Source organism: the organism of the source record quoted next, unplaced genomic scaffold, assembly GCF_019419815.1.
Source record: "Pyrus x bretschneideri cultivar Hongxiangsu unplaced genomic scaffold, Pyrus_bretschneideri_v1 Contig8, whole genome shotgun sequence".
Classification (NCBI taxonomy): domain Eukaryota; kingdom Viridiplantae; phylum Streptophyta; class Magnoliopsida; order Rosales; family Rosaceae; genus Pyrus; species Pyrus x bretschneideri.
The window spans coordinates 6391445-6417805 of record NW_025999820.1 but is presented as its reverse complement, the minus strand read 5'-3'; the positions used below and the strand labels follow the sequence as shown (position 1 = coordinate 6417805).

The 26361-nt window shown below is 38.7% G+C and overlaps 3 protein-coding genes and 4 non-coding genes across 7 annotated transcripts; 1 reads left to right on the top strand and 6 right to left on the bottom strand.

The window, feature by feature from the left end:
• Positions 1-1158: 1158 nt before the first annotated feature.
• On the bottom strand, positions 1159-3173 carry LOC103967610 (CASP-like protein ARALYDRAFT_485429). The gene is made up of 3 exons (XM_009380878.3): positions 2732-3173; positions 1396-1528; positions 1159-1302 (listed from the first exon to the last, which is right to left on the bottom strand). Exons 1-3 carry the CDS (start codon positions 2860-2862, stop codon positions 1258-1260), a joined length of 309 nt encoding a protein of 102 aa, XP_009379153.2. The 5' UTR covers positions 2863-3173; the 3' UTR covers positions 1159-1257.
• Positions 3174-4565: 1392 nt separating this feature from the next.
• Positions 4566-6182, bottom strand: LOC103967609 (oxygen-evolving enhancer protein 1, chloroplastic). The gene is made up of 2 exons (XM_009380877.2): positions 5939-6182; positions 4566-5486 (listed from the first exon to the last, which is right to left on the bottom strand). Exons 1-2 carry the CDS (start codon positions 6179-6181, stop codon positions 4731-4733), a joined length of 999 nt encoding a protein of 332 aa, XP_009379152.1. The 5' UTR covers position 6182; the 3' UTR covers positions 4566-4730.
• Positions 6183-7174: 992 nt separating this feature from the next.
• TRNAI-AAU lies at positions 7175-7248 on the bottom strand. The gene has a single exon. It is a non-coding gene; the product is annotated as a tRNA-Ile (tRNA).
• A 116-nt stretch (positions 7249-7364) lies between these two features.
• Positions 7365-7438, top strand: TRNAV-AAC. Its single transcript has one exon. It is a non-coding gene; the product is annotated as a tRNA-Val (tRNA).
• Positions 7439-9032: 1594 nt separating this feature from the next.
• Positions 9033-9101, bottom strand: LOC125473257. Its single transcript, XR_007255135.1, has one exon. It is a non-coding gene; the product is annotated as a small nucleolar RNA Z105 (small nucleolar RNA).
• Positions 9102-9289: 188 nt separating this feature from the next.
• Positions 9290-9375, bottom strand: LOC125473259. The gene has a single exon (XR_007255137.1). It is a non-coding gene; the product is annotated as a small nucleolar RNA SNOR75 (small nucleolar RNA).
• Positions 9376-13658: 4283 nt separating this feature from the next.
• Positions 13659-16718, bottom strand: LOC103967608 (BTB/POZ domain-containing protein At5g66560). Its single transcript, XM_009380876.3, is given in 7 exon segments — positions 13659-14252; positions 14255-14446; positions 14577-14759; positions 14761-15825; positions 15828-15905; positions 15997-16066; positions 16186-16718. Coding segments are annotated over 7 exon segments (2067 nt in total). The 5' UTR covers positions 16254-16718; the 3' UTR covers positions 13659-13841.
• Between the last annotated feature and the right edge of the window lie 9643 nt (positions 16719-26361).

Here is a 26361-nt window from a genome sequence, read left to right as displayed (position 1 = left end):
AATTGACAGTCTAATAACCAAACATGTTAAATATAAAGAAAGTGCAACCCACAATGGTGCCATTCATAATGTTAGTGTTATATGTTCTAAACCAAATGACCCATATGTAAACCTGTTGAATTATCAGAGCGACGGGCTAAAGGTCCACTTCCAACAACACCGATATTGTCCCCAACTTGATAATTACCACCTACATAATTCGTCAGGTGTGAGATTTTATTACAAAAGGCATTGGTATTAGTTAGAGTGGAGTTATGATATTTAAACTCTTCTTTTCACAGAAATACGGTCCATGTGGGATATTTCAACACGCCCCTTCACATAAGACCCAATGAGTGGGTCACACATAAAAGATCCACAAATCAGCAACCACGTAGAGCCAAGATAACTCACCCTACACATGGGGCCAAGGGACCCACCATCATGGAGTATATTTCAACATGCCCCCTCATGTGAGACCCAATTAGTGGGTCACACGTAGAAGATTCACACATCGGCAACCATATAGAGCTAAGAGAACTCACCCTACAGGCAGGGCCAAGGGACCCACTATCTTGGAGTATATTTCAACACACCCCTTCACGTGGAATCAATTAGTGGGTCACACGTAGGACGTGAAGTCAAGGGAACTCACCCTACACGCGAGGCCAAGGGACCCACCATCATTGTCCCTGGCTCTGATACCATGAAAAATTATCAGAAAGACGGGCCAAAGAAGGCTTCAGTATTGTCCCAAACTTGTTAATTACCACCTGCACAGTCCGACAGGTGTGGGGATTTATCACAAAAAAAGGCTTCAGTATTAGTTGGAGTAGAGTTGGGTATTTAAACCCTTATTTTCACAAAGATATGGTCAATATGGGATATTTCAACAAAAGCTTCTTGCAAATATGGTTACAGGTGTCACTTGCATTTACAAGTGACTAGAAAAACTTATTCTTTCTTCATAAAATACGACTCAACAAAATAACTTTGCAATATACATTTCTCTAAGCTTCATCTCAGAACGACCCTATTTGTATCTCCTAAAAGTTTCTGCATATAACAGGATTGTTTCAATCTCGGCGGAGCTCATTTTCTGTATATGACAACAGCCGGCAAGACCTTTACAAAGAAGGAAGAAGCCAAAGATTGAATAGAGAGGAACCTAGTGAAAGAAACCAAGAAAGGAAAGCCATTGCAGCAGATAACTGATATCTAGTACATAACTTGGCGGGGCAGTAGGATCTACCAAGATAAAGTAGGAGATTTGAGGTACTAGCCGTCGAGCAAGCTGCAGCGAGTGAGAGATACGACAACTGCCTGTGATGAAACGAACATAATATATTCTTAAGTTGGGAAAACGAAGAATTTGTTCTTAATGAGATAAATAAGTTTATAGACAAAAACACATACCAAGTCTCCTAAAATAATTACTGTAGTTATTCTTGGTCGACGAGGCAAACATCTAAAGAAGACAGAGTAGACATCAACGATCACCAACGTCATGCTCCACGGAACTACCAAACCCATTACCGTCACCAAATAGCTGCAACGCCAACACAAGCAATGGTAAGAGTTACTACTATATATTACTAAAAGAGTTCTCGTTGAGCATTTTCATCTCCTTCATTTTGCAAACGTGAAATAACCGAGACAACATAAATCTGATAATGGCTATAATGGACAATTCAAATAGCACCATAGAATCATTTCAGTTTACAGATTAGCACATGAAGAAACAAACGTTGCAGGAAAAGTGACTTGAATTCGTTAGGTTTTAGAAGTTGAAAAGTTCTTAACTGTTAAAATTTCTAGCTCTTCACCAGAAGACTTTTAGAGATGGCAACATTTTACAGGTTCGAGAAGACACCAATAGGACAAGTTCAGGGTGAGGTTATTGATTGGAAGTACATTTGGAGCAATGGAAGCAAACACATACAGGTGAACACAGTAGACTTCTTTGGACATATCATTAGAGCATAAATTCTTAAAGACTAAGTCAATGACCAACAAAAACAGACGTGCAAAATTAGCTTTGTGAGAAAAAGGAAAAAAAGTCAACTAAGAGCAGATGATACCACAATGTTCTACAATGAGAGTTTACAGTCTTTTCATTTCCATGAGAGTTTACACTATAATGTTTGAAGGCTGAAAGATTTTGCTTCCAATTCTCGGTTCAAGAGTTTCTTGTTTCGAATCAAGATTCACATCTTACGGGCCATAAAACCAGTTAACTCTATCAAGAAGCAGTTTTGATGCTCTACAATGTTCTAATGACTTCAAAGCTGCTAAAAACTAGAACTAACATAATCTCTAGGTTTGATTCAAATAAACATACAAAGTAAACCTTCCCATCGACATAGAAAATTCGATAGTGAATTACAGAGTCCTAAACAGTTCATTCTCTACAAAAATTCCAACATATTTAGTTGCTCAATTAGGAGAAACTTAGAAACAATAGCATATACTGAAGATTCTTCATCAGTAAGCCCAACTATATATTATTATAATCTTTTGCATGTATAGAATATGTTAAATTTTAACCAGTTCAATCTCCATATGATCTTTACAGAAACACAGTTTCCAGTTCTTAACAAAGCCAAAAGTCAATATCCAGTCCAAGAAGTCACAACAGAATTGCCATCAAATTCAGAAACAGAGACATGGGTATTGAACAACAAGTCAAAATCACAAAAGGGTCGGATGAAATTCAACTAAGAAACTCCAAATTCGAAGAATTCGAAAGTACCAGAAAGCGGTGTAGCTGTAGAACTCGACGTCCAAGCACATGAAGAGAAGGGAGGCAGTGGAGAAGATGGTCTGCCCGAATCGCAGAGCCAAGCTGGCGCTGGTTCCCAACGACCCCGGCAGTTCATCCATGTTTGCAATTGCATGCAGCACCAGCAACAAGAACTCCTCATGGTAAACGAAATTCAAGAACAATTCTTCTCAGCCACATGACCAAATAATTGTGACGAAAGTGGAGTTCCAAATAATTGTGGGGAAATATGGGAACTGGGTTTTGAAGGGGCAGAGGAGGACTTGCTCTGGTGGGAAGAATGGTAATGGGAATGTGAATCGTTGTGGTGAATTGTGAAGGAAAAGGAGTGTTTGGGAGAAAAGAAAAGAAAAGTGAGAGGGACGTAAAGGTTACGCAGTTTTGGTGGGTTTTTGGCGTTGGCTTTGGCATCTTCTCCTTCATTTGGGCATAAGTAGTTTAATGTTCTTTTCCGGCAGGTAGGGCGTGTGGCATCTTGTCCTCCATTTCATCCCACTTCATTTATTATTATTATTATTATTATTATTATAAGCGAATTTTATATTTTTATTTACTTAGGGTTTAATCCTAAATAAGTTAAAAAAATTTAATCATCGAGAGTGACTATATGACATAGATATACAATCATAGTGGCGTTCGTACGCCAATGAAATAAAAACATATGTAAATTTTATCTATATATTCTTATTTCATTGGCACGCGATGATGTATCAGTAATTTCTCAACCATTAAGGCAAAACCCAAAAATTATTAGGTGGATAAAAATAGTGTTTTTTTTCTTCTCTTTATTTATTTATTTATTTTTCCCCAATAAGGTTCTTTGAATCAAAGCATCTAAAGTAAGGGAATTGACCTTAAATTTGCTATTATATGTCTTTGTTTTATTTTGCATGATTAATTGCCGAGTGTATTTTAATACATGTTGGATACAAAAGAACCAAAAAGTAGTACAAAGCTCAAATGAAACTTGACAAACTTCATTTCTCACTTAACATGTATTTAATCTTCATGAACACAATCTAGTTGGTTTATGACTTTACTGTCATTTACAAGTGAAAGAAGACGATAAGTCAAATATAATTAGATTTCAAACTTAACATTGATATTATACATCTTTATCATTCATGTAATTCAAAATTTAACCCTCTACTTATGAGCGACAAAAAAAATATTACTAAACTGTTTTTTTTAATTTAGTTTTTCTTCTCTATTATTTTTAAAGTCTACATGAATCTAGCTTTGTCAACATGTTATCTTTTTACCCAAACCACATCATTTTACTAGTAATATTATAAAAATTGAGACGAAAACAACGTCCATTGAAGAATTAATATTTAATTAAATGTTTGTTGCTTTTCATTTAAGATAATCTAATATATAATAATTTCCCAAATATCATGGTTCAATGGTCTCTTTCATAGAGGGTTTAAATATTATTTCATATATGAATATAATATAATTACTTTCAAGTTTTGCCATACAAAACACAGAGAATTATAATCACTCTTTTTTTTTTTTTTTCTTTTAAAAGTTTGACAATCTTGAAGAGAATACTACCAAATGCATGCCACTCGGTCCAAATGTCAAATTTGTGTGGCTCACCAACCATATAAAAGGACATGAGAAAGCACTTAGCGTAAAAAGATCATGTCGATGGCCATAATTTATTCTAATCAATATCGCTCGTTACTTTTTCGCTGCAAATCGTTGTCTGGCGCATCTATAAGAAACAGTTTTTGCGCACGTCAAATTTTGACGTATAATGATTTACCGTCAAAGAAGTTTGACTCCTTAAAAGATAATATACAAGAAAGATAATACATACAAGATAATATACAAGAAGATAATGATCTGAGTGATCTCAGTGCTTGTTGTTCAGTTGGGTTACAAAGAGAGTTGAGCAACACCTTTTAATTTATAGCAAAATCTGAAACCCAGAATCACCATTAATACATAGAGGAAAACGAAACTAATCAAGCTGAGCATACCAAATTCCCTGGATTTTTACATCCTTTGGAGTCTTGGCTCCCAAATCAGTGTCGGATGGCTGAAGGCTCTCGAACACCCCAATCAACTCACCAGTCTCAGGCTTGGTCTTTGTCACACTCAGTGTTATCTTCCCTTTCGATGCTGCTGTATTCTTGGTGTTCTCCTTTGCCAGCTCCTCCTCGTCTCCTCTGCCTCCTGCCGGCAGTGCGACCGCATTGTCATAACCGGTGGATCCTCCTCTTCCCTTGGGGTCCAAGAAAGAGGATCCACGGTATGATGGTACTAGAAACTCTCCTGTGAAGTTTTCGGGCTTGCCAGAGGCTACAAGCTGCTTGATGGTAAAGAGGAAGGGCACGCGCTCGCCTCCCGGGAGCTGGACTGTCACTGCAGCGTAGTCAATTCCGTCTTTCTCTTCGAACTTGATGGTGCCATCTGGGGCAACTTCGAAAGGTCCTTCGATCTCATCGAGGGTGTAGGTTAGGCGGGTCATCAGCTTGGTGTTTTGGAACTCTGGTGGAGCATTCTTACTCACACTCTCTGCCTTGACAGTGAAGGATGTTGGCTCTAGGCAGAACTTCTTGGCAGTGTACTTGCCGGGTTTGAAGGCAAATGCTTCGGATCCTCCATCGATGGTTGGGCATTGGTTAGCAGTTCCTGTTCCCTTCACTTCTAAGTAGGTCTTGCTCTGGATTTCGTCGAAGGTCAACCTCTTTGGAGCTCCCTCTGCACCTGCTCCCTGAAACACGAAGTGTTGGCCAAGAATGACCAAATGTCAATCTTACTTAATAATAAAAAGGAATCCGATGATCACGTTACCTAAGTTGTTGTCAAACTGTCAATCTAAATTGAAATAGTGATATTTATATCCATACTATATAAAATCAAGTGATGCTGCATTATTTTTGATAGGTTTTCAATCCCACTTATTAGATGAGCATAGGTACATATGATATGCGATTCAGATTGTGATCCAAACAACATAACATGTCATATATCTAAAACGAATATTACTCGCGTCTGGTGAGACGATCCAATTCTAACAAATTAATGGAGAACATGTCGATATTGTAAACATAAATTCACAAAAGTTCAAATGCAAACAACTTAGTCATTGTTCTACTTGTACACCACAATTTCAATCACATGAAGCAAGAAACTAAGGAGTGAAATGGAGTTAGCATGTCATACCGAAACGACGAGAGCGGAAGTAGCAAGAGCAAATCCAGCAATCTTGGATGCATCAAGGCACTTGTGAGCCAAGTCCTTGAGATCAGATTGCAAAGAGCAAGTGAGCCTAGCAGAAGCAGATGGCTCCAAGCCAAAGGCCTTGGAGACACTCTGAGAGGACCTCAGTTGCACACTGGTCCTCGCAGACACGCCGACCTTGGTCGGCTGCATGAGCGTAGCAGCTGCTTGGAGGGAGGCTGCCATGGTTGTGTTCACTATTTTTTTGTGATCTCTCACACAATAATTTGAGTATTTGGAAGCGTTTTTGTGTGGCAAATGGGGAGTTAGTTGGTGGGAGTAAGATAAAATGGATAGGATAAGGCTTGCTGTGATTGGTGGTATGAAGGTAGAGGGTTTGGCTGTGTTGGAAGCCAAGTGGCAAGTTTTTCATTTGGGATAAAGATACTAGTGGTCAGACAAGCAAGTTCATATATCCTTGGCCTCCTACTCCACAGGTTCTAAACTTCAACGTTTTATTTGTCTACATTAGGCTTAGTACGTGGTTACTTATCCAGAATGACAATATAAAATGTAGGAGTGTCGTTCTAATTTTTGACGTATTTAACGTTTACTAACACATAATGAATGAAAAAGTTAGAAGATTTTACGTTAAAGATTTTTGTTTCACTCTCAATTTCAATTAGGTATCATTATATAAGATCTATTCTGCAAATAGACAATTAGATATTAACATCTAGGGTTTAAATCATGTTCAAGTGGAAGGAATATACAAGTTCTCATCAACATAATTAACGGCAAAACACAATTTTCTGGGAGAATTAGTTATGTCATCCAAGATATCAACCACCTCAAGGGTGAAGTTTTCACTACTATCGCTCATGCATATCTTTAAATTTAGGATTTAGGTAGTTGATGCAGTAACTACATTAGGACAACATTATCGTCATAATAGTATTTGGTTTTCAAAATTTCTTAGTAAACTTTAAAGATACATGTACTGTGTGTGATCAATAAATATCCTTCAAGGATTATCGCTGTAACTTCAGCTTGTTCCCAAAAACAAGAAGATACTATTAGAGACTCTAAAACAATTCAATCAATGAAGGGGGATGTGACATTAATCCAATTAAAACCCCCAAAAGAAAAGAAGAGCATAGAAGTTTCGAACCTGCCACCTTAAAACAATTCGCTCTCTCGAATGTCAGGCTTAAAAACCGAAAATCGTAAAAACTAAATTGGCCCATGCAGGTCTCGAACCTGCGACCTTCGCGTTATTAGCACGACGCTCTAACCAGCTGAGCTAATAGGCCATCTTGTTCAACTTTCTGAATTATCCATATTAGACGAAAGAGTACCGAAACAGATATTGAGATACAGAACTTAATGGTACAAAGAAATAGCATTTTAGAAAAAGAATCGCCAACAAGGTTTCGTGGTGTAGTTGGTTATCACGTCAGTCTAACACACTGAAGGTCTCCGGTTCGAACCCGGGCGAAGCCATGTTCACGATTGTTTTTTTTTTTACTTCTGTTCTTTTGAGGTGTGGTCTGCTGTGTGAGTAATATATAATTTCTTCTCCATTTTTTTTATAATATGCAGGGAATTGTTTAAATTTCCGACATTCAAAAGAATGGATATTTCAGTTTTTGCTCAATTTCTAAAGATCAATCAAGGCATCCAAAATTTCAGATATCCTTTGAGTGCCCCTTGTCATTGTCGTCATTCCAATTCAACTTATGCTATGGAAATCCATCAAAATTTGCCATAACATGTCATATTTCAGCTTAAATTCCAGGAGTTCAAGATCGTTCGCAGCTTAACGTTTCATTCAAGCATTTTGTCAAACAGATGATACACACCGAGAGTCGGAGGACATCAAAATTGCCCTAATAACACTTGACCCTTTGGTGGACCGCCACTGCAACTATATCAATCAACTCCTCATATTCCACAAGATTTTCCCCTAATGGAGAAAACCACTTTCGAAATTTCAAGGCTCGCAGATTTCTGAGATCACAGGGATCCAATCTATATTTTAGATACTTTAGAGAGATCAGTTGTTCCAAATATGGATTGTGGCATTCTTTCAACACCTTCAATTATTTCCAAAAGGTTTCGTATTTATTGGTAAAATCACTTGTCATAAGTTTGAGTTATTCAAGATTTCTGAAGTTCATAGTTAAATATAAAGGAGGATTCTTTACCTTCCTATTCTCATCCCTCTTTTCATATTGTTTTTTGTCTTATTATCTCTATAAAAAAAAATCAATATAAGATGTTATCGTGGTTTAACCGTGACCGTTCAAATAAGAAGGCATAGAAAAGTAAAAAGATTAGGAGGGTAAAGAATCCTGCTCCGTTGAATATCGGCAGAATCCTTTTATTTTCAGAATTCATAGCAATACCAAACCCAATTACTGCATTAATTTTGTATGTTGTAGCAATTAAATGCTGCTAATGCGAATTCATGGCAATACTAAACCTAATTACTGCATTAATTCTGCATTCATCCTCCAGATTTGGTATTGTTTGGGGGAAATTAAGAAATTAAACAAGAAAAAACAGACACAAAAAATTGAGAAATGATAGAGAGGCTCAAAAGTGCTTGAAACAAAATCATGGATGCTCCCTCAATGAAAACTAGACTTGTAGATTGAGTTTTATCATCATTGCTACCTCATCATCCTTCTCTCTCTCAAATGCTTAAATGAGTTATCACCCTCCTAGTCTCTCTCTTTCCGTCTCCTTTTATTTAAACAGTTATGATTACATTACCCTTTTATTTAAACAATTATGATTACATTACCCTTTTATTTTAAATTTTTCTCTTTTCCAGTCCTCTTTAATTTAAAGATTAAGCATTACATCACGTTTACATCTTATTTTAAATTTTTTACATAAAGAATAAGATAAAAAGAAAAATATGAGAGGAGAGGATGAAAGAGACCTATAATAGTAGGGAAGAGAATTCTCCTCGAACACCAACTCAAAATTAAAAAAGAATTACAAACTAAAAACAATTTTCACCCAATTTTGAAAAAAAGAACGATCAAAACTTTACTTAAAATTAAATTAAAATTTGAGTAGCAGGCATTCAGTATGAGTAGGAGGTAATTAATTCATCAAGAATAAATCAGAAAAATACACATCATCACCATGCCTGTTTTTGCAAAAACGAAAAAAAATAAAAACACCAAGAAATCAACCACAACCCAGATAAATTCAGAAGGGAACGCCGAATGGATCATCCACACACATGCCTACTCTCAAAAGCCCAACCAAACAAATTAATAAAATCCCAGAAAAATTTGCAACAGAAAAATAGATGGAAAAAATGGTAATTGGGTGTTAATCTCTCAGACAAATGCCTCGTTTTGTCGTCACGATTTTATATATGAATGGATCGGACTCGTCATCGTTGTTGATCATCACTGAGAAAAACCCCAAATAACAAATTCAAAAAAAAATAAATAAATAAAGATTTCAGAAGGAAGAAACCAACCAAAAAAGAAAGGAAGATTTTTTTGAGAAAAACGGAACAAACAATCGACAGAAGAATAAAAAACAGAATGATTAACCTAATGAGTAATGACCATGAAGAAGCGAAAAGGAGAAGGAAGAAAACGGGACTGCCATTTCGACTGCTTGCGATGGGTCTCCGTGAAACAGTTCATGTGCTGTTTTTATAGGGCTCAATTAGGGTTAGGGTTTTGGTTTTCGGTGTTGGGGGGTTTTACGAATCGGCCATCATTTCGGCTGAATAGAGCGCAGTCATAGCCCATGGGCCTTAGTTTTGATATGAGGACACTTGGGCTTTGCTTTGTCCGAACATGAGGACTTTGGACTTTGGGCTTCACTCGCGTGATGTGGTTCGGCTTAAATATCGACGAGGTGGAGTTCACACGTTATTGCATGAAGACATAGACATGTTTGGAAGTTCTTTTTATGTAAAAAGAATTTTCAGATCACTAAAAGTATTTCTAATCATGTTAGGTAAAGAAATTTAAAAGTTCTTTTGGGTTCTAAAACACACTTAAAATGATTGTTAACAAATGATTCTTTCCGACCCCGACAAGCCCCAAAGGAACACAGGCCTAGAAGAACACAGACCCATGGGGACACAAGTCCAAAGGAAAGAGGAAGTCAAGTGCTTCAAGAAGTCTATGTTAGTAGTAGTCAAGCTGAGTGCTTTTTCATAAAGCACTTCTAAGCACCAAAGGGCAAGTTGGCTACTAATAGCTTTAAGGCACGAGGTCCCAGGAATAGAGAGGGCAAGCCTAGACAAGGGAACATAAAGGCTGACAGATAGGGTGTTCAGATATAAGCTCTCACCAACCTAGGGTTGAGTAAGGTGCTTGGCTACGTCATCCCAAGAAAGGACACAAGTGGCCGTACTCTAGTGTCCCCTCATTGCCACATGTCGGCCTAAGAACTGAGAGATAGCTAGCCAGTCTAGTATGTGCATTCTGCACATTCAGTGGTGAATCCAGGAATTTTCCAGGGGATGACGATTTCCGACGACCGGAGGGGCGGCTGCCCCTTCTTACCCCTATGTTGCTTCGCCAGTAGGCACATTAAATGTAAAGGAAGAGATATATTTGAACATAAGGTCTGAAAGTTCAGAAAAATGTCTATAAAAGGGGGATGAGTCTTCCGTAAAGGAGGGGTTGGATGAATTGAGAGAGAAACTGTACTATTCTGATTGAGCACTATTTGTAACCTTGTTCTCAATTTATATTAGAAACTTAGTTGAAGTAGCCTAGTTTTAAGGGGTGGACCTGTGAAATCTCGTTCTTGGATTTCATTGTTATAATCTACGTATTGGTATTATTGAGATTTTAAATTATTTTTTTTGGGAATTTACATTAACTTATTTGAATTTAGATTTGAATTAAACTAGTTACGAAGAGTGAAGTTTGGAAATTGGTTATTTAAAATTCGTAGGCCTTTCAAGGTCACAAATTATATTTTCGAATAGAACTCGATATTATGAATGTGTAGGCGCAAACTGTTTGTGAAACAAAGCTATAACGAATGAATTATTAACGTTTAAAGTTAAAGATATTTTGGTAATTTTATTCAATTGGGAAGGCTCCATATTTCTGGAGCAAAGATCTATGAAGCTAGTGTCTGGCTGGGATGCAAGGAAAGAAAAGAAAGAAGAAAAAAGGGAAGGTGGAGAAGGATCGAGAAAAAGGAAAGAAGGGAAAAAAGGAGGGGGATCTCTGGGATCTCTCTCTTTTTCTGGAGAGAGGACGGGAGGACTCCCGCTTCTCTTGACTTTTCTGGGGCGGTTTGAGATGACACACATGGGGAACGAGTCCTGCAAGTCTAATCACCAAAACACTACCAAGGAAGAAAGAAAGAACCGGGAGAAGAGGTGTAGATAGACTTGACGAGTAGCCTCACGAGCTTATTGGTTTCTCCCCATTAGTCGACCCAAAAATAAAGAGAAGAAAAGACAAATGGAAGGAAGGGATTAGAAATTAAATAAGAGCTGAGAGAAGGGAGTTGAAGATATTCATATCATTCTCGCTTGGGATGTCAACCTGCAGTATGGGTTCATATTCTCAACTCTCTTTATCCTTTCCGTTTAGCTAATTCTTATTAATATTTCTTTCGGTTAATCTGTTGTTTGCAAAACTAGCAGTATGTGTGTGTGTGTGTGTGTGTATGCAAATGCCTAAACTCTAGAATGGTATAAAAGCCGCAATGGATGTTTTGTTCAATTGCCTTGTTTCTGAAGACTTGTATTATTCAGAAAGCTATATTGTTGTATTACTACCCTTGGCAAAGTATTTCAACTAGTCCACTTCGGGAAGCTGGTTGTTTTCCAAACGACTGTATACTGAATACATAATAGTTATGAAGAGAAAATATAGGCAGGTGGTTTTGTCTACATATGTATCAAAGTACCTGCATATCTTCCTCACTCAATTTTTACAATCCAATCGGTTGGGCTTTGAAGAAAACAAGCTATTTTATTTGCTACAATCAGTCCAGCTAATTATTATCAAACCATAGTTAGATTATTTGCTTTTATATGTACTATTGGCTCTATGTTTTGATACAGAATTTGAAAGGGCTATGCATATGGTAATTGATTATGATTGTATTTAAATGATATTGGCTGGTAAAGTTAGGGCTGGTATATATGTCAATAGTTTGACAAATCCGATTCGGTGTGATTACTATTTTGATTAAGTGCTTCACGTTTACACATTACTTTCTTTGTTTGAATGTTATATGGGTGTCTCAATAAGTAGACATATCTATATGCATTACTACACTGAAATCAAAACCAATTTGACAATTCACGTTCTGAAGCTATGTGCCTATATGTCTCATAAGGGTTACTATGTTTACATGTGTGTAGTAATGACTTGCAGTGGTGATAGTAGTTTATTGAAGATGAACTACGAATGGCTTGATCCCTATTAAGGGTACATAGGCAGTTTAACGAGGAGGTTAGATGCAGCCATAAAAAATACGAAAATTACAACGCAATTCGAATATTGATTTATGCTTTGTATCTATCCCGGAGGTGGGGTATGTTAGACATACGGATATTTGGTGACGTCATGTGTCGATCCTGAACGTATGTTGGGATCGGGGTGTGACAGGACCACTTAAATCGACCGCCTTAGCACTATTTGTACTAGCCAACACTACACGTAGTCCAAGAATTGGCCGCTCGTGCGCCCTCACCTCGATGACGAGCCCATGGACTCGAACTTGAGATTTAGGAGAAGTGAAATCTCTTTTTTGCTTGGCGAATTGGTCCAATCAGAAGTGTAGTCCTCAATTTTGTGAGCTTTTCTCTACGTGCAACGTTTGCTTCTTATTCTAATTTTAGTAATCATGCCTCAAATCAGACTTAGCGGTTTAGCTAAGTCACATAATGCGTAAACTTGAAACCTTTAGTTTACAAAGAGAGAAGAATATCACTAAACCATAACGCCATTGGAAACTTTGATTCATCTATTTATCCATTTTCTATATTGCTCGGCTAAATCCACCTGGAATTTGATTAGAATCTCAAGCCCATCCTCGTAACTCCCGATGCTAGGTGCTTGCGCCAAGTTCCTAATAAGTGATTAGGCCCAAGGAATCATCATGCTTGGTTAGGAACTAAAAAACACTCTTGTTTATCATATTCTCTATCAAGTATCAAGGTAGCCAAAGTTTCTAAAAGTTACATGTAAGTTATCCAAGCACAATTTGAAGAACCATTGTTTGCTAGTGGGCAAGCACTGCCCTCTTTGGTGACTCAAACAATCGTAAAAACTTATTTGAGTCACCAAAGCAAATGCAGACGACTCCCAACCATTGATGTGGGGCATTACCAACTCAAGCGTGCGCAACTAATTCCACCAAAACCCTAATTTTTCTTCTCTTTTTACAAGGTTGAAAACCAACGCTTGAGCTCATGATGAATGAGTAGAAATGGCCCCCCTAACTTCAAAGTCTACTTAAACTTTCCATCTCGTAATGTTTCCTTTGACACAATTCAACCATCCAACAGATAATCTTTTTAACTAATCATCATGAGTCATGAATATTCAAGAACCACATGTGCGTGCTCTCTCTCTTTGTCCTTCCCCTCTCATCATCTCAATCAACTTAACAAAAACCCCAGACGAGAGACAAGCTGTTATCATATCTGCAGCTTCCAAAAGTCATACCAAAAACTGCTTTTACGAAAAATCAAAAGCAGATATGGAAAAAAAGTTTGCATTTTGCACCATTTGTAAAATCGCTTTTCGGCTTTTGCTTTTACATAATCATATTTTCTCAGACACATCGCCTCAAAAGTCGAGTTCTCAGTACCAAATAAGCGAATCCAATCCAAGGTTCATTCATCTACGTGGCAGTGAAAATAAGTGATCCGCTACGGGCGGGCCTACTGTTGGTGATGGTGTCGCCGTCCTTTTCTCGTATCGACGACCGTAGGTTCGTGCGAATCGCACACCTGGGTCTTGAACTTGCACCCGAACCTCCGGGTTAACGACTTTTTCCAACCCGAACCGTCCATCCCCGGTTGACCCGACTTATCAATCTTCTCGATTACTTTTTTCATGCTGGAGCATTCCCGCTCTAGTTGGTGCACCCGCGTCCTCATGCTATCCATGTCCAACCGCAACACCTGATTCTCCCTCACCGCCGCCCGCCACGTGCCGCCACTTTCCTCCGCACGTACCACTCTATTCTCCTCTTCCTCCCCGCGTGCCTCCGCCGCGTCATCATCGTCTTCTTCCTCCTCATCCTCTGGCTCGCGTCGCAGCACCGACGGCCTGGCCGACTCCGCGGAGCGACATCGGCGGCGAGAAGAGTTCCGGCGATTGCGTGACGGAGCTGGAGCTGCTCAAAGAACAGAACCTGCACCACCGCGCGCAGCGGCAATCGCTCGTTCTGCGCCGCGTGCGTGCACGCCTCCAGCGTCAGCTTCTGGCAGTCCAGAATACCGCAAACCTTCTCGCGCTCAGGTTCCGATAGCGATGGATGAGCCTGGAGAGAAGAGAAAACGATTAATATTTTGCAACTAACACCGTCTTGAGCTTCATTTCTAAATTAATTATGATTAATTAGGCTTAATTTCTGAAATCGTATTCTAATTTGTATCGAATTGCGTACACACCTTGAGATAAACATCGACGGCTCTGTAGAGACCGTCGTCGAAGAGCCGAGCTTGATCAGGCAAAGAAATCGCGAGATTGTAGAACCGATCCGGTTTGAGATTCGCATCGGAGGCGATTTCGGAGAGAAACTCGTCGATCAGTTTTCCGACGAGCATCAGCGACGGAGATCGGACTGCAGCCGCCAGAACCGTCGTCGTCTTCGATTCCGACGGTGTTTCCCTGATCCAAGCCGTTCAAGAAGTAGCCGAGGATCCGCTCGATGCAATCGACGTCGTAGAGCGTCTCGTTCAGGTAGGAATAGCTCGGGATGAGAAGGTCGTCTAAGGTGGCTTGGTGGAGCTGCAACGCGATCTTCTTCTCCAAGGCGGCCTTGCAGGTATCGGAGGCGTTGAGTATGTTGGCGGTTCGCAAAAGCCCGAAGAGGAATCGAGTCGCGGTCGAAGGTCTGGAGCTCTTCTCCAATGGAAGATTGGAGATGATGGTCTCCAAAAGTTCTCTCTGCTGACTCTCCGAAGCTAAACCCGATGATGCGGCAGCGGTAGTGGCGGCGGCGACTCCTGAGGAAGAAGACGAAGGCTTTCGATTCGTTCTCGAAATTCCAGGAATGTACTTCTTAGCATAATGCATCAAGCACGTCTCCACCATCTCCAAGCTCAGATCTCCAGATTTCATGGCGGAAATCAACCGCTTGAAGAGAGGCAAGCTCAGAACGACCAAGTCTTCAAGCCATGAATCCGCGTGTTTAGATCTTCTCCGTCCGCCGCCCGCGTCGATCCCATTCCATAAAATCTGCTGTTTGGAAGCAGAAGAAGCCGAAACAGTATCGGCATTAGTATTCCGATTGGGTCCACCGTCACCAACCGGCCAGCCAAACAGGGTGGGATCGGCGGACGTGGCGCGGGAAGCGACGGAGTCTATGCACCTCTGCGTTATCCCCAATTTCTCCGCCAGAGGCGCCACTCGCTCGCAGGACTTGAGAGCTCGGAGCGACTCCTTGAAACTTTTCAGCACCGACTGAGTAAGAAACCTCTCAGTTTTCGAAATAAGGTTGTCCTCCGAGTACTCCTCCGTCATCTCCAAATACTCTCCGGCGCAACGTAACGGCACGACGTTGGAGGAGCTCAGGTCGATCTTGACGCCGTAGCAGAACTTGGCGGCGATCTCGAAGATCTCGGAACCGCCGGGGAAGTCCGAGAGGGATATTTGGCACTGGACTTCTTCGATTTCGTCGTCTACGTCGTTATCAACTTGCTGGTGGGGGTTTGATGGGTTCGCCTCTGCTCTGTGATCAGGTTGTGAAGCTTTTGACTTTTCGACATCAGAGGGAACTGTAACAAATCAGAAACTGTTAGCTAAAATTTTTGGCGGTGGAAGAAGTAGAAATGTAGAATGTGCGCTCCAGGTGTTTGATGAAATGACCTTGTGGAGATGGAAGGTCATGTCGTCGACTTCGACGACAATGTCGCTCGGTAATCCAGTAGTGCAGAACCTGCAAAGACGAGATTTTGAAGTGAGTTTTGGCGAATTGGTGCATTGTTTTCAAATGGGTATCCGGCAGAAAAATCGAAAAGGTGAGGTTTTTAAATTGAATTTGAACATTGAACTCACCATGCTTGGCCTTTGGAGCTTGATTTCTCAGCTGCCGCCGTGGCCGTCGCCGCCGCTGATGCTGCCATTTTCTCGACCAGGTAATGGAAGGGTGGAAGAAATTGGGTGGTTGTGATATTCTGTGAGAATCAATTCAGCATTTGGGGAGAGAGACAACAGAAACCACGAAAGAAAAAGGAGAGACGAGAGAGAGGGATTGGAATCCAACAAAACTGAGAGAGGACAAAGAAATAGAGCTAACTCGATCAAATTTCGAAAAAGGGTATCCAGAATTCAGAAGAAGAATCTCACTCACTCACTCCCAGCTGACTCTCTCTCTCTCTCCTCCAAATGCTGAGACAGAGAAATGGGGTTGGCGTTGGAAAAGGCACGTTGTCTTTGAGGCAAATTCTCTCTTTTTTATTTTTGAGACATTAAAAAAAGAGCACCCCGACCTATTATAAATATAAATTAGCCAAACATTACGTTGCGTGCCAACTGTAACGGGGCCTTATTTGCTTTTTGGCGCAAATGATGGAATAGAGTGATATTTTAATTCAATTTTGATCGTTTCGTAATCTGGTGTCAACCTCATGTTTTTGAACTCTTTAAATGATCTCCTGTGTTTTTTTACGATGTTTTATAATATTAACATCAGAAATAAATGTATTTTTATTTATTATTATTTAATGTAATGTATGTTTATTATTTTATTTATCATCGTCAGATGGGTTTAAATTTTGAAATTTATATTTATCTACTACAAGAATCTTAAAATTTAAATCTATCTAACTGTGATAAATAGAATGATGAGCAAAAATACTCTCTATGAAAAATAATGTTGAAATGTAAAGTGATAAAGAGTTCATATATAAGGTACCGTTTGGTACGTGGAACGTGACAGAATAGAGTGGGACAAGACGTTCCGTCCCACGTTTGGTGCGCCTAAAACGGGTGAAATGAGCTGTTCCACGGGACGAGTTTTGGGTGAATTTTCGTTCCACCTCACCCCCCCAGGAACGACTCGTTCCACATTCGTGGAACACAAAATTATAACCTCTCCGTCTCCTTCTTCTTCCTCCTTGTTTCCATCCGAAGACATCTTTGCTCCAGCTCCGTTTCGTTTCGTCTTGTCCCGTCCCGTCCCGTCTGCATACCAAACGATACCTAATCTCACTTTAAACGAGTTTATCTAGCCGTTATCTTAAATTCTTAATGAAGAGTGATAGAGCAATTATGAGTTTTTGGAACTTGTTGTGGAAAATCCATAAGAATCGAGAACAACCTACTTCTGGTGAGACCGAAACAAATTCTCAACTACCCGCATGAGTGTCACGAGACTGCAGTCGCGCTTTCAAATTGGCCGGGCCTCACGAGTCATAGCAGAATGTGCTACAAGAGCTGTCTTTGATAACTCTAGTCTTTGGTTTTATAGTGAAGGCCAGAATATTTACAATTTGTTTACTATTAAATTCCTTTTGTATTTGTAATTTTGACATGAGTGCGCAGAAGATAAAATGAATGGGGATATTGTCTCATTGTGTACAACTTTCTTTAAAATTTAGTGGACCTTTACTAAGATGAATAGTTCATTTTTTTTACATTACGAACCCTAAAATTTAGGTTTCAACTAACTTACGTGAGACAATACCGTCTTGTCCAGTGCAATGATATGATCCTCTATCATCTTCTATCCGATATACATGGAAAAGGCCTTTTTTTATATTTATTTTTTATTAAGTGAGGTTGTTCTTAATTGCTTGAGTTACTCGTTGATTGTGATATTTCAGTTGTTGATTCATGATTAAAATTGAAAATGTGAGGGAGCTTCCTCAGTTTTTGAGCAATGATACCAACTGTTTTCCCATAGATTTGTGTCTGAAAGCCAAAAAAAGGGAACCCTCGTGCATTTATAACAACACATCTACTCCAAGTAGTTTTGGACCATTGTTTGGTCTTGCATTAATGCTTTTGCATTAATGAAACAGACGCAGCAAAGCAGGGTGCATTGAATGTTTTCATGGACACGTTGGGAAACTGAGAGGTGTTCAAATTTGAAATTGGTCGGATCATTATAATATTACTAATCTTTTGATTTTAATTGTAATCAAAATTGTCTAATTAAACATGATTTCTTAGTTAAAGTTTTGGTTTTTTATTGAGTAAATCTAATGAATTATTTTATTTTGATTAGAAGGCAATGTGAGATGGTGATGATGTGTCACTCGTAGGGGCCAAGGGGAAGACAAGCAGACTCTGTCTCGAGATATTTTTTCCAACATGATTCACTTCGGAACTTTTTGAGAATTCTGATGTTCGTGAATCATGTTCGTTATTATATATTATGCAATTAGTTTTTATCCGGTATTATTTGTATTTAATTTTAAATAAAAAAATTAAAATAATTTATTCCCGTACGATGTACAATAAATGGATATCCGAAATCCTCATAAAGAGAATCTGAATTAGATCTGGATCCTTATTTTTCAATAGGCTTATATGTCAAAGCGGTCCCTATGTTTTACTCTATCAGCCAATTTAGTCACTGTGTTCTCAATTTGTTCAAATTGGTCCTTGTAAACACATTTGTTAGCCAATTCAAGACAATCCGTTAAAAGACAGTTAAAATTGACATGTCCTAAATCCCATAATACTCAAGTGAATTGATCAAAATATCAATTTCTAAAGATGGGCATTATATATGTTTAGCGGGTGTACATAAAATTACGTTTTTGTCCTCTCACGTGCCTAGCACATGTCAATTTTAACGATTCTGTAATAGATTGTCCTTGCATTGGCTAACAGATGCAAACATAAGGATCAATTTGGCCAAATTAAAAACACATAGACTAAATTGGCCGATTGAGTAAAACACAGTGACTATTTTGACATTTAAGCCTTTTCAATATGCCCAAAATACGGACTTTTACGTCATTGTTATTATACAAGCAGAGAGAAAAAAAAAAAATTTAAGTGTCCCTCCACTTAAATGTTGTGAGTGATTTAATAGTAATTTGCTTCTGACGGAATCTTGTGAGTGATTTAATAGTAATTACCTGCTTTTTTGAATGATTTTTAAGTTGAAAGGGAAGTAATCAATGATACAAATGTTTGACTACTTGTGATTAGCCCTTTGTTTTCACGTGGTTTGGTGACTAGTGATTAGGCAAAATGCATAAAGAAGGATGGGAATTGGGGAGGCCGATTTGGGCGCACACCAACTAACCTGCCATGCTAGGTGACAAAACAATAAGATGCCAAGCTATGCAGAACCAAAATTGAAGAAAATGCAATAGAGCTTACAGGTGGTTTTCAACGTTTAATTCAAACTCAAGGTTTTAGTTTCGAATTTTTCGTTATTTAATATTGCTTGTATAAAATATTAAGTTGGTTAAAAATAATAAAAATTTTGTAACGAATTATATAATCAGGCATGTATACATCCAATTGCGTAACATAATATATTTTTTCATAATAATATCCTTCATCATCTTCATATAATCCTAAACATTATTCAAATCCAAACACTAGAAAAGAAAAGGCAGGTTGGAGTTGGGTCAAATGTGTCTTGACCACAACCTGCACAATCATTATTCCAAATCTAAATTAAACAAAACCCTGGATGATAAGATGATATTCATCTAAAGGCTTTTTGGCTCCCATTATTCCAAACCTCCATTTGTTGATGCTACCACAGGAGACATCTGCAACTGCAACCTACCTACTTGCCTGCACATAGAAACACCATGGATTAATCAACAATACAAAATAGGCATTAGATTGTTGGATGAGCATAAGCTATAATTTGTTGACGGGTTCAAAAAATTTTATTCACGAGGGGAAAAAATAAGCATCTGCGTCACTGTTATGGTTGCTCTTGCCTCCTAATTACCATGTCTCAACATCTTTGAGACATTTTCTTGAATAAGTGGTCCCCATGGAAGCCATAGGGGAAATTTTATGTATAGTAACAATGGGTGGTAACATCCCTATATTTCTAGATAGTCTGATAACATATAGATAACATGTGTTGTTGTTGTTAGGCTGAATTCAGATTCACAACGTACCAACACATATGGTTAAATTGTCAAACTATATGATAAGAGAACATCACCTATTTAATTAGTTCAAACATACCAATATTATATCAAACATAGTACATATATACCATCACCACTCCACAATACAATATGAATAATCTAATTTTTCTTCATAACACATTAGGCACATACATACCTGAGGCAGAGGCAGAAGCAGAAGCCGGAGATTGTTGCTGAGTAGCTGTCGTCCCCGGCTGCTGGTTTGGTACGACAACACCAGGCCATGAGCGGCACATGCAGTGCTTTCCCTGCTCGATGCCTGCGTACAGATTCGTCAAGTGCTTCCCACATCCTCCCCACGACGTCTTCCCACATTGCTTGCATTCCACTCTGAAGCACATCGTTTCAGTTTCGATTTCGATTTTGATTTCGACAACAACCCTTGATCCCGACTCCAAGTTTTATTCTTTCTTTCTGTGGAGATTGGGTGGATGTTTGTTTCTTGCTTTGTTTTCCATCTTATCCAATTGCGGTTGTATATGCAGTCTCTTTTGCTTTGCTGTCATCGACTTGTTTTTCTTTTTGCCTCAAATGCCCCTCATTACTTGGCGTTGAAGCCATCGCTTTATTCCCTTTGCATAGTAGTTGACATACTTTATTAAGTAATAGCCAATGGATTTTGAATAATTTCGGCACATGTTTTCGAATCTTACAATGTGTTTTAGTCAAGATGCTTTTATTCCCCTAGGGTTTTACCTATTTTTTTCTTCTTTAGGATATTCCAACAATGTATAATTATTAAACCGTTTATTTTCGAGGAATGAACATAATTAAAAATCGTTCAGTCATTTGATTAACAATGTAATAATTTTGTGTTTAGCAATATATTTGACTTGTACTTTTATTTGATAAAAGACTAAGATTAATAAGCGATTTCTAATTAACTAGGTTCAATTTTTGCGAAGATGATTGTTAAAGGGTGACTTTCTAATCATCAAAACACACTACATGATGAGAACGAGAAGGTTGAAGGGGAAGCTACAAAGCAAAAAGTAGCTAGGATTCATAATCCGATCATGACAAAAGTTCGGCTGATGACAGATTTGTTGCCCTACAACGGTGTGCAATTGTTTAAAGATTTTCCGAAACCCTATATGTTCACTGTTTTAGCCCTACCAACTCAAACATCCGTGAAGACAACCTGTATTTTCTGGTAGTGAGAATAAGCTTGAAGGGGAAAGCTACTAAGCAAAAAGTAGCTAGGATTCACATTCCGCCAAAGTTGGTAACTCACAACCTAATTATACTATGATGGTTAAAGTTAAGGCAGTCAAAACAAAAACAGAAACACATCGTTATAGAAATAATTAGGATTCATCATCACTTTATTAGGTTTCATCTTCATCCCATGTTCTTTTGATATTGTAGCCAATTTGAACATCCGAGGCAAATGGAAATGGACCCACAAATCATCAAGATGGTAGGAACTAATTAAGAACAAGTCTGTCTCACATAATCATCAGCTGCTTGTGTTCATAAGAAATGTCAAACATAATAATTATGGTTTCAATGTTTTTGGTTGTAAATGAATGCTTTCTTGGTTACAAAAAATTGACATTTTTCTATACAAGTGATGGTAAAAAGAGAAATTCAGACTCAGAATTTGAAGGAAAATTGACTAAATTAAAAATCGTGAAAGGTGGAGTAGTTCGAGCCTAGACCTTTCTCTTGAAAGAAACCCTAACCACTCTAGCCTCCGTCTCGCCACTGACCCCTTCCTTTGGATGGGGTTGGTGGCAATCCCTACTTATTTTCTGCTTTTTTATTCTCCTTTTTAGTAGCTTAGCTTTGTTTTTTCGGTTTCTTCATCATATATGCATCATTGTTTGCTGATTTTTCAATGTTTCTCACCGTTTTTGTCTTAGGTAAATCAGATCTCAATCCTGCAATGTTGAATTTGTTAAGATTTCCTAGCCATTAGGGGTTAGGTTTCCTAGTTTGTAGGATTATTTTCAGTAGTTGTTAATAATCCAAATTCTTTAGGGACAAGTTGTTTACTTTGCTTCTAACTTTAGTTGTGTACCACATTATTAGGTTTGTTAAAACATGGGCTGCTTATTTCTAGCTTTCAGGTTTCTTGTAAGGCTATTTAACGCCATTGTTGCTCTTTCAATTGAATAACAGATATTCCCCCAACTATTGAGTGCATAAACAAACAGTTAATTACAAGTTTTCTTGAGTGTTTATCCTCGGGTTCCAACATCTGGTATCAGAGCCCCATCACAGGGCCTAATTGTAGCTAGTTTCATCGTTCAACAACAACACCATGACCATTGAAAGTAGCTTTGTGCAACCTGCAATTCCGACGGTTGATGGACACTATGATCACTGAAGCATGATTATAGAGAATTTCTTGCGCTTCAAAGAATATTAGAGCTTGGTGGAGATTGGGATTCTTGCAGTAACAGACAAGGAGGATCTTACTGATGCATAGAAGAAGACCATTGATGATCAAAGGTTTGAAGACTAAGAACTACTTGTTCCTGGCTATTGATCGATCAATTCTAGAGATGATACTGAAGAAAGATACTGCGAATGACATCTAGGACTCCTTGGGGTAGAAGTACCAAGGTAAAGCACGAGTTAAGCGTGCATAACTACAAGCTCTTCGCAAAGAGTTTGAAGTTCTGTACATGAATGAAGGGGAATTAGTAAATGAGTACTTTGCACGAACTCTCACCATAGCCAACAAGATGAGCATTCATGGGGAAAAGATGGTAGATGTGGTGGTCATCGAAAAGATTATGAGATCAATGACTCTTAAATATGACTGTGTGGTGTGCTTTATTGAAGAGTCTAATGATCTCGACATCTTGTCCATCGATGAACTCCAAAGTAACTTGTTAGTGCACGAGCAAAGAATGGGCAGGCATACGGTGGATGAACAAGCTCTGAAGGTGACTTATGAAATCTAGCTAGGTGGGAGAGATGGACGCAGCGGTTTCAGAAGAAGAGGATGAATGAGAGGTAGGAATGGACCTGACAAGTCTACCCTTGAATGTTACAATTGCCATGAACTTAGGCATTTCCAGTGGGAATGCCCTAAGAAAGGGAAGGATTCAAAATGTTTCTACACAGAGACAAGTGAAGAAATGTTGTTGATGGCTTATGTGGATTTCGAGGAAGCTGACAGAGAGGAATTATGGTTCTTGGATTCAGGATGCAGCAACCATATGTGTGGCAATAAGGATATATTCACAGACCTTGATGAAACCTTCAAAAAATTTGTGAAGTTGGGGAATAATTCAAGCTTGGTTGTGCTAGGGAAGGGAAATGTTCATATGAAAGTCAATGGGATCATGCAAGTCATCACTGGGGTATTTTATGTGTCGAATTTAAAAAACAACTTACTGAGCATTAGGCAGCTGCAAGAAAGGTCTTGCCATTTTTATAAAAGGTTGCAAGTGCAAGATTTATCATCCTGAGAGAGGACTGATTTGGGAAACATCAATGGCAGCGAACAAAATGTTCATCTTGTTTGCTCGCACATAACCACAAGAACAGAAGTGTTTTAACACTATTGTAGAAGATCAACCCCAACTGTGGCATCATAGATATGGATATCTGAGTTTGAGCGGCCTAAAAATTCTTTAACAAAAGAATATGGTGAAGGGCATACCAAAGTTCAAGGTTCACGCAATGGTTTGTGAAGAGGGTTTGGTGGGGAAACAGCAGAGAGATCCATTCCCGAAGAAGAATGCATAAAGGGCATCTCATACTCTTCAACTTGTACATGTTGGCATGTGGCCCCATTAATCCGATCTCCAACAGTAAGAAAAGGTATCTCATTACCTTTATCGATGATTACAGTAGAAAGACATGGGTATATTTCTTGGCTGACAAATCAGAAGCCTTTAGTACTTTCAAAAACTTCAAGGCTAGGGTTGAAAAAGAAACTGGTTCAAGCATAAAGAGTCTGCATATAGATCTTGGAAGTGAATTCACCTCATTCGAGTTCACAAATTTTTGCAACATGCATGGAATTCAAGGGCCATTGACCACTGCCTATACTCCCCAACACAATGGCGTCGCAGAGAGAAAAAATCGAACCATTATGAATATGGTTGGAAGCATGCTTTCAGAGAAAAAAAAATCCACAAACTTTCTGGTCAGAAGTAGTCAATTGGACCATCCATGTACTCAACAAAAGTCCAATGCTAGTTCTAAGAAACATGACACCAGAATAAGCTTGGAGTGGTTCCAAACCATCAGTAAAACACTTTAGCGTTTTTGGGTGTCTATCACACTTACATGTTCCTGATAGTAAGAGGATTAAACTTGATGACAAGAGTATGAAATGCATCATACTTGGAGTCAGCGAAGAATCCAAGGCTTATTGACTATTTGATCCAATTTCTAAGAAAATAGTGATATGCTGAGATGTGATTTTTGAAGAAGATAAAGCTTGGGACTGGAGCGACAATCACATAGAAGCAATCATGGCTGATCTTGAGTAGGAAATAGATAAAGAAGAAGGTCTAGGAGATGATAACAATGTAAAGGAATATGAGATTGATGAAGTAGTACTAGAGAGTGAGGAATCATATCAAGATTACTAACCAGAAGACACTAACATTGAAGGACGAGTCATAAGACGATCAGCTTGGATGAGAGACTATGTAAGGGGAGACGGTCTGTTTAAGGAGGAAGACATGGCTCACTTAGCTTTGTTTGCTGATATTGATCCCATCTTTTATGAGGAAGCAGTGAAAAGTGACAAGTGGAAGAAGGCTATGGATTCAGAAATTAAGGTCATAGAAAGAAATAATACGTAGGAGTTGACAGACATGCCATCAGGAGGAAAAGTGATTGGGGTAAAATGGTTCTACAAAACAAAGCTTAACGAGAAAGGTGAAGTGGACAAATACAAGGCTCACTTGGTTGCAAAAGGGTATAGTAAAAAATAAGGAGTGGATTATGCTGAAGCGTTCGCACCTGTAGCTCGCTTGGATACAGTTCGTGTCATATTATCACTTGCATCTCATAATAATTTGATAGTTTACCAATTAGATGTCAAGTCGACGTTCCTCCATGGAGATTTGAATGAAAAAGTGTTCGTTGCACAACCTAGTGGCTATGAACAAAAAGGGCAGGAGCACAAGGTATATAAGCTTAAAAAGGCTTTATATGGTCTTAAACAAGCTCATCGAGGTTGGTACAACCGCATTGAGACCTATTTCACGAAGGAAGGTTTCGAGAAGTCCCCACATGAACACACTTTGTTTGTTAAAAGAATGAATGGAGTTCATAATCCTATTATTCCTGGCTTCAAAATGATGAAAGATGAATGAGGCATAAAAATTGATAGCACTCTGCACAAACAAATTGTAGGAAGTTCATGTACCTGACTGCCACACGACCTGATATGATGAATGTTATCAGTTTAATTAGTAGGTTAATGGAACGACCTATTGAGCTATATCTTAAAGTAACGAAGAGAGTGTTGAGGTACTTGAAGGGCACGGTGAGTTTTAGGTTATTCTATAAGAAGAGAGGAAACGAAGAACTCATTGGGTACACAGATAGTGATTATGCTGTAGATTAAGATGATATGAAGAGTACTTCAAGGTATGCTTTTATGTTGAGTTCAGGGGAAGTTTCATGGTCTTCGAAGAAACAACCTGTGGTACTTTATCTACCACTGGAGCTAAGTTTATAGCTACAACATCGAGTGCGTGTCAAGCAATTAGGTTAAGAAGGATTTTGCAGCAGCTTAGTCATGAACAGTGCAAATCCAGAAGGGTTTATTGCGATAATAGTTCTACTATTAAGCTTTCAAAGAATCTAGTGATGCGTGGTCACAGCAAACACATAGATGTTTACTTCCATCTTCTTCGAGAGCTCACCAAGAATGAAGTCGTGGAACTGGTTCAATGTTCTATGCAGGAGCAGGTAGCGGATATCATGACCAAACCATTGAAGCTGGATGTGTTTTTGAAACTGCGGGAGTTAATGAGTGTTTGCTCACTCATAGATGTAAACTGATTGTTGATAGTATTCAGTTTAAGGGAGGATGTTGAAGTTGTTAAGATTTCCTAGCTGTTAAGGTTAGGTTTCCTAGTTTGTAGGATTGTTTTCAGTAGTTGTTAGCAGTCTC

Coding starts and splice junctions, on each gene's coding strand:
- LOC103967610 (XM_009380878.3), bottom strand. CDS start 2,862: ATGGATGAACTGCCGGGGTCGTTGGGAACCAGCGCCAGCTTGGCTCTG. Junction 1,529..2,731: donor TACAGCTACACCGCTTTCTG/GTACTTTCGAAT, acceptor TTGGCGTTGCAG/CTATTTGGTGACGGTAATGG. Junction 1,303..1,395: donor TAATTATTTTAGGAGACTTG/GTATGTGTTTTT, acceptor GTTTCATCACAG/GCAGTTGTCGTATCTCTCAC.
- LOC103967609 (XM_009380877.2), bottom strand. CDS start 6,181: ATGGCAGCCTCCCTCCAAGCAGCTGCTACGCTCATGCAGCCGACCAAG. Junction 5,487..5,938: donor CTTCCGCTCTCGTCGTTTCG/GTATGACATGCT, acceptor TTCGTGTTTCAG/GGAGCAGGTGCAGAGGGAGC.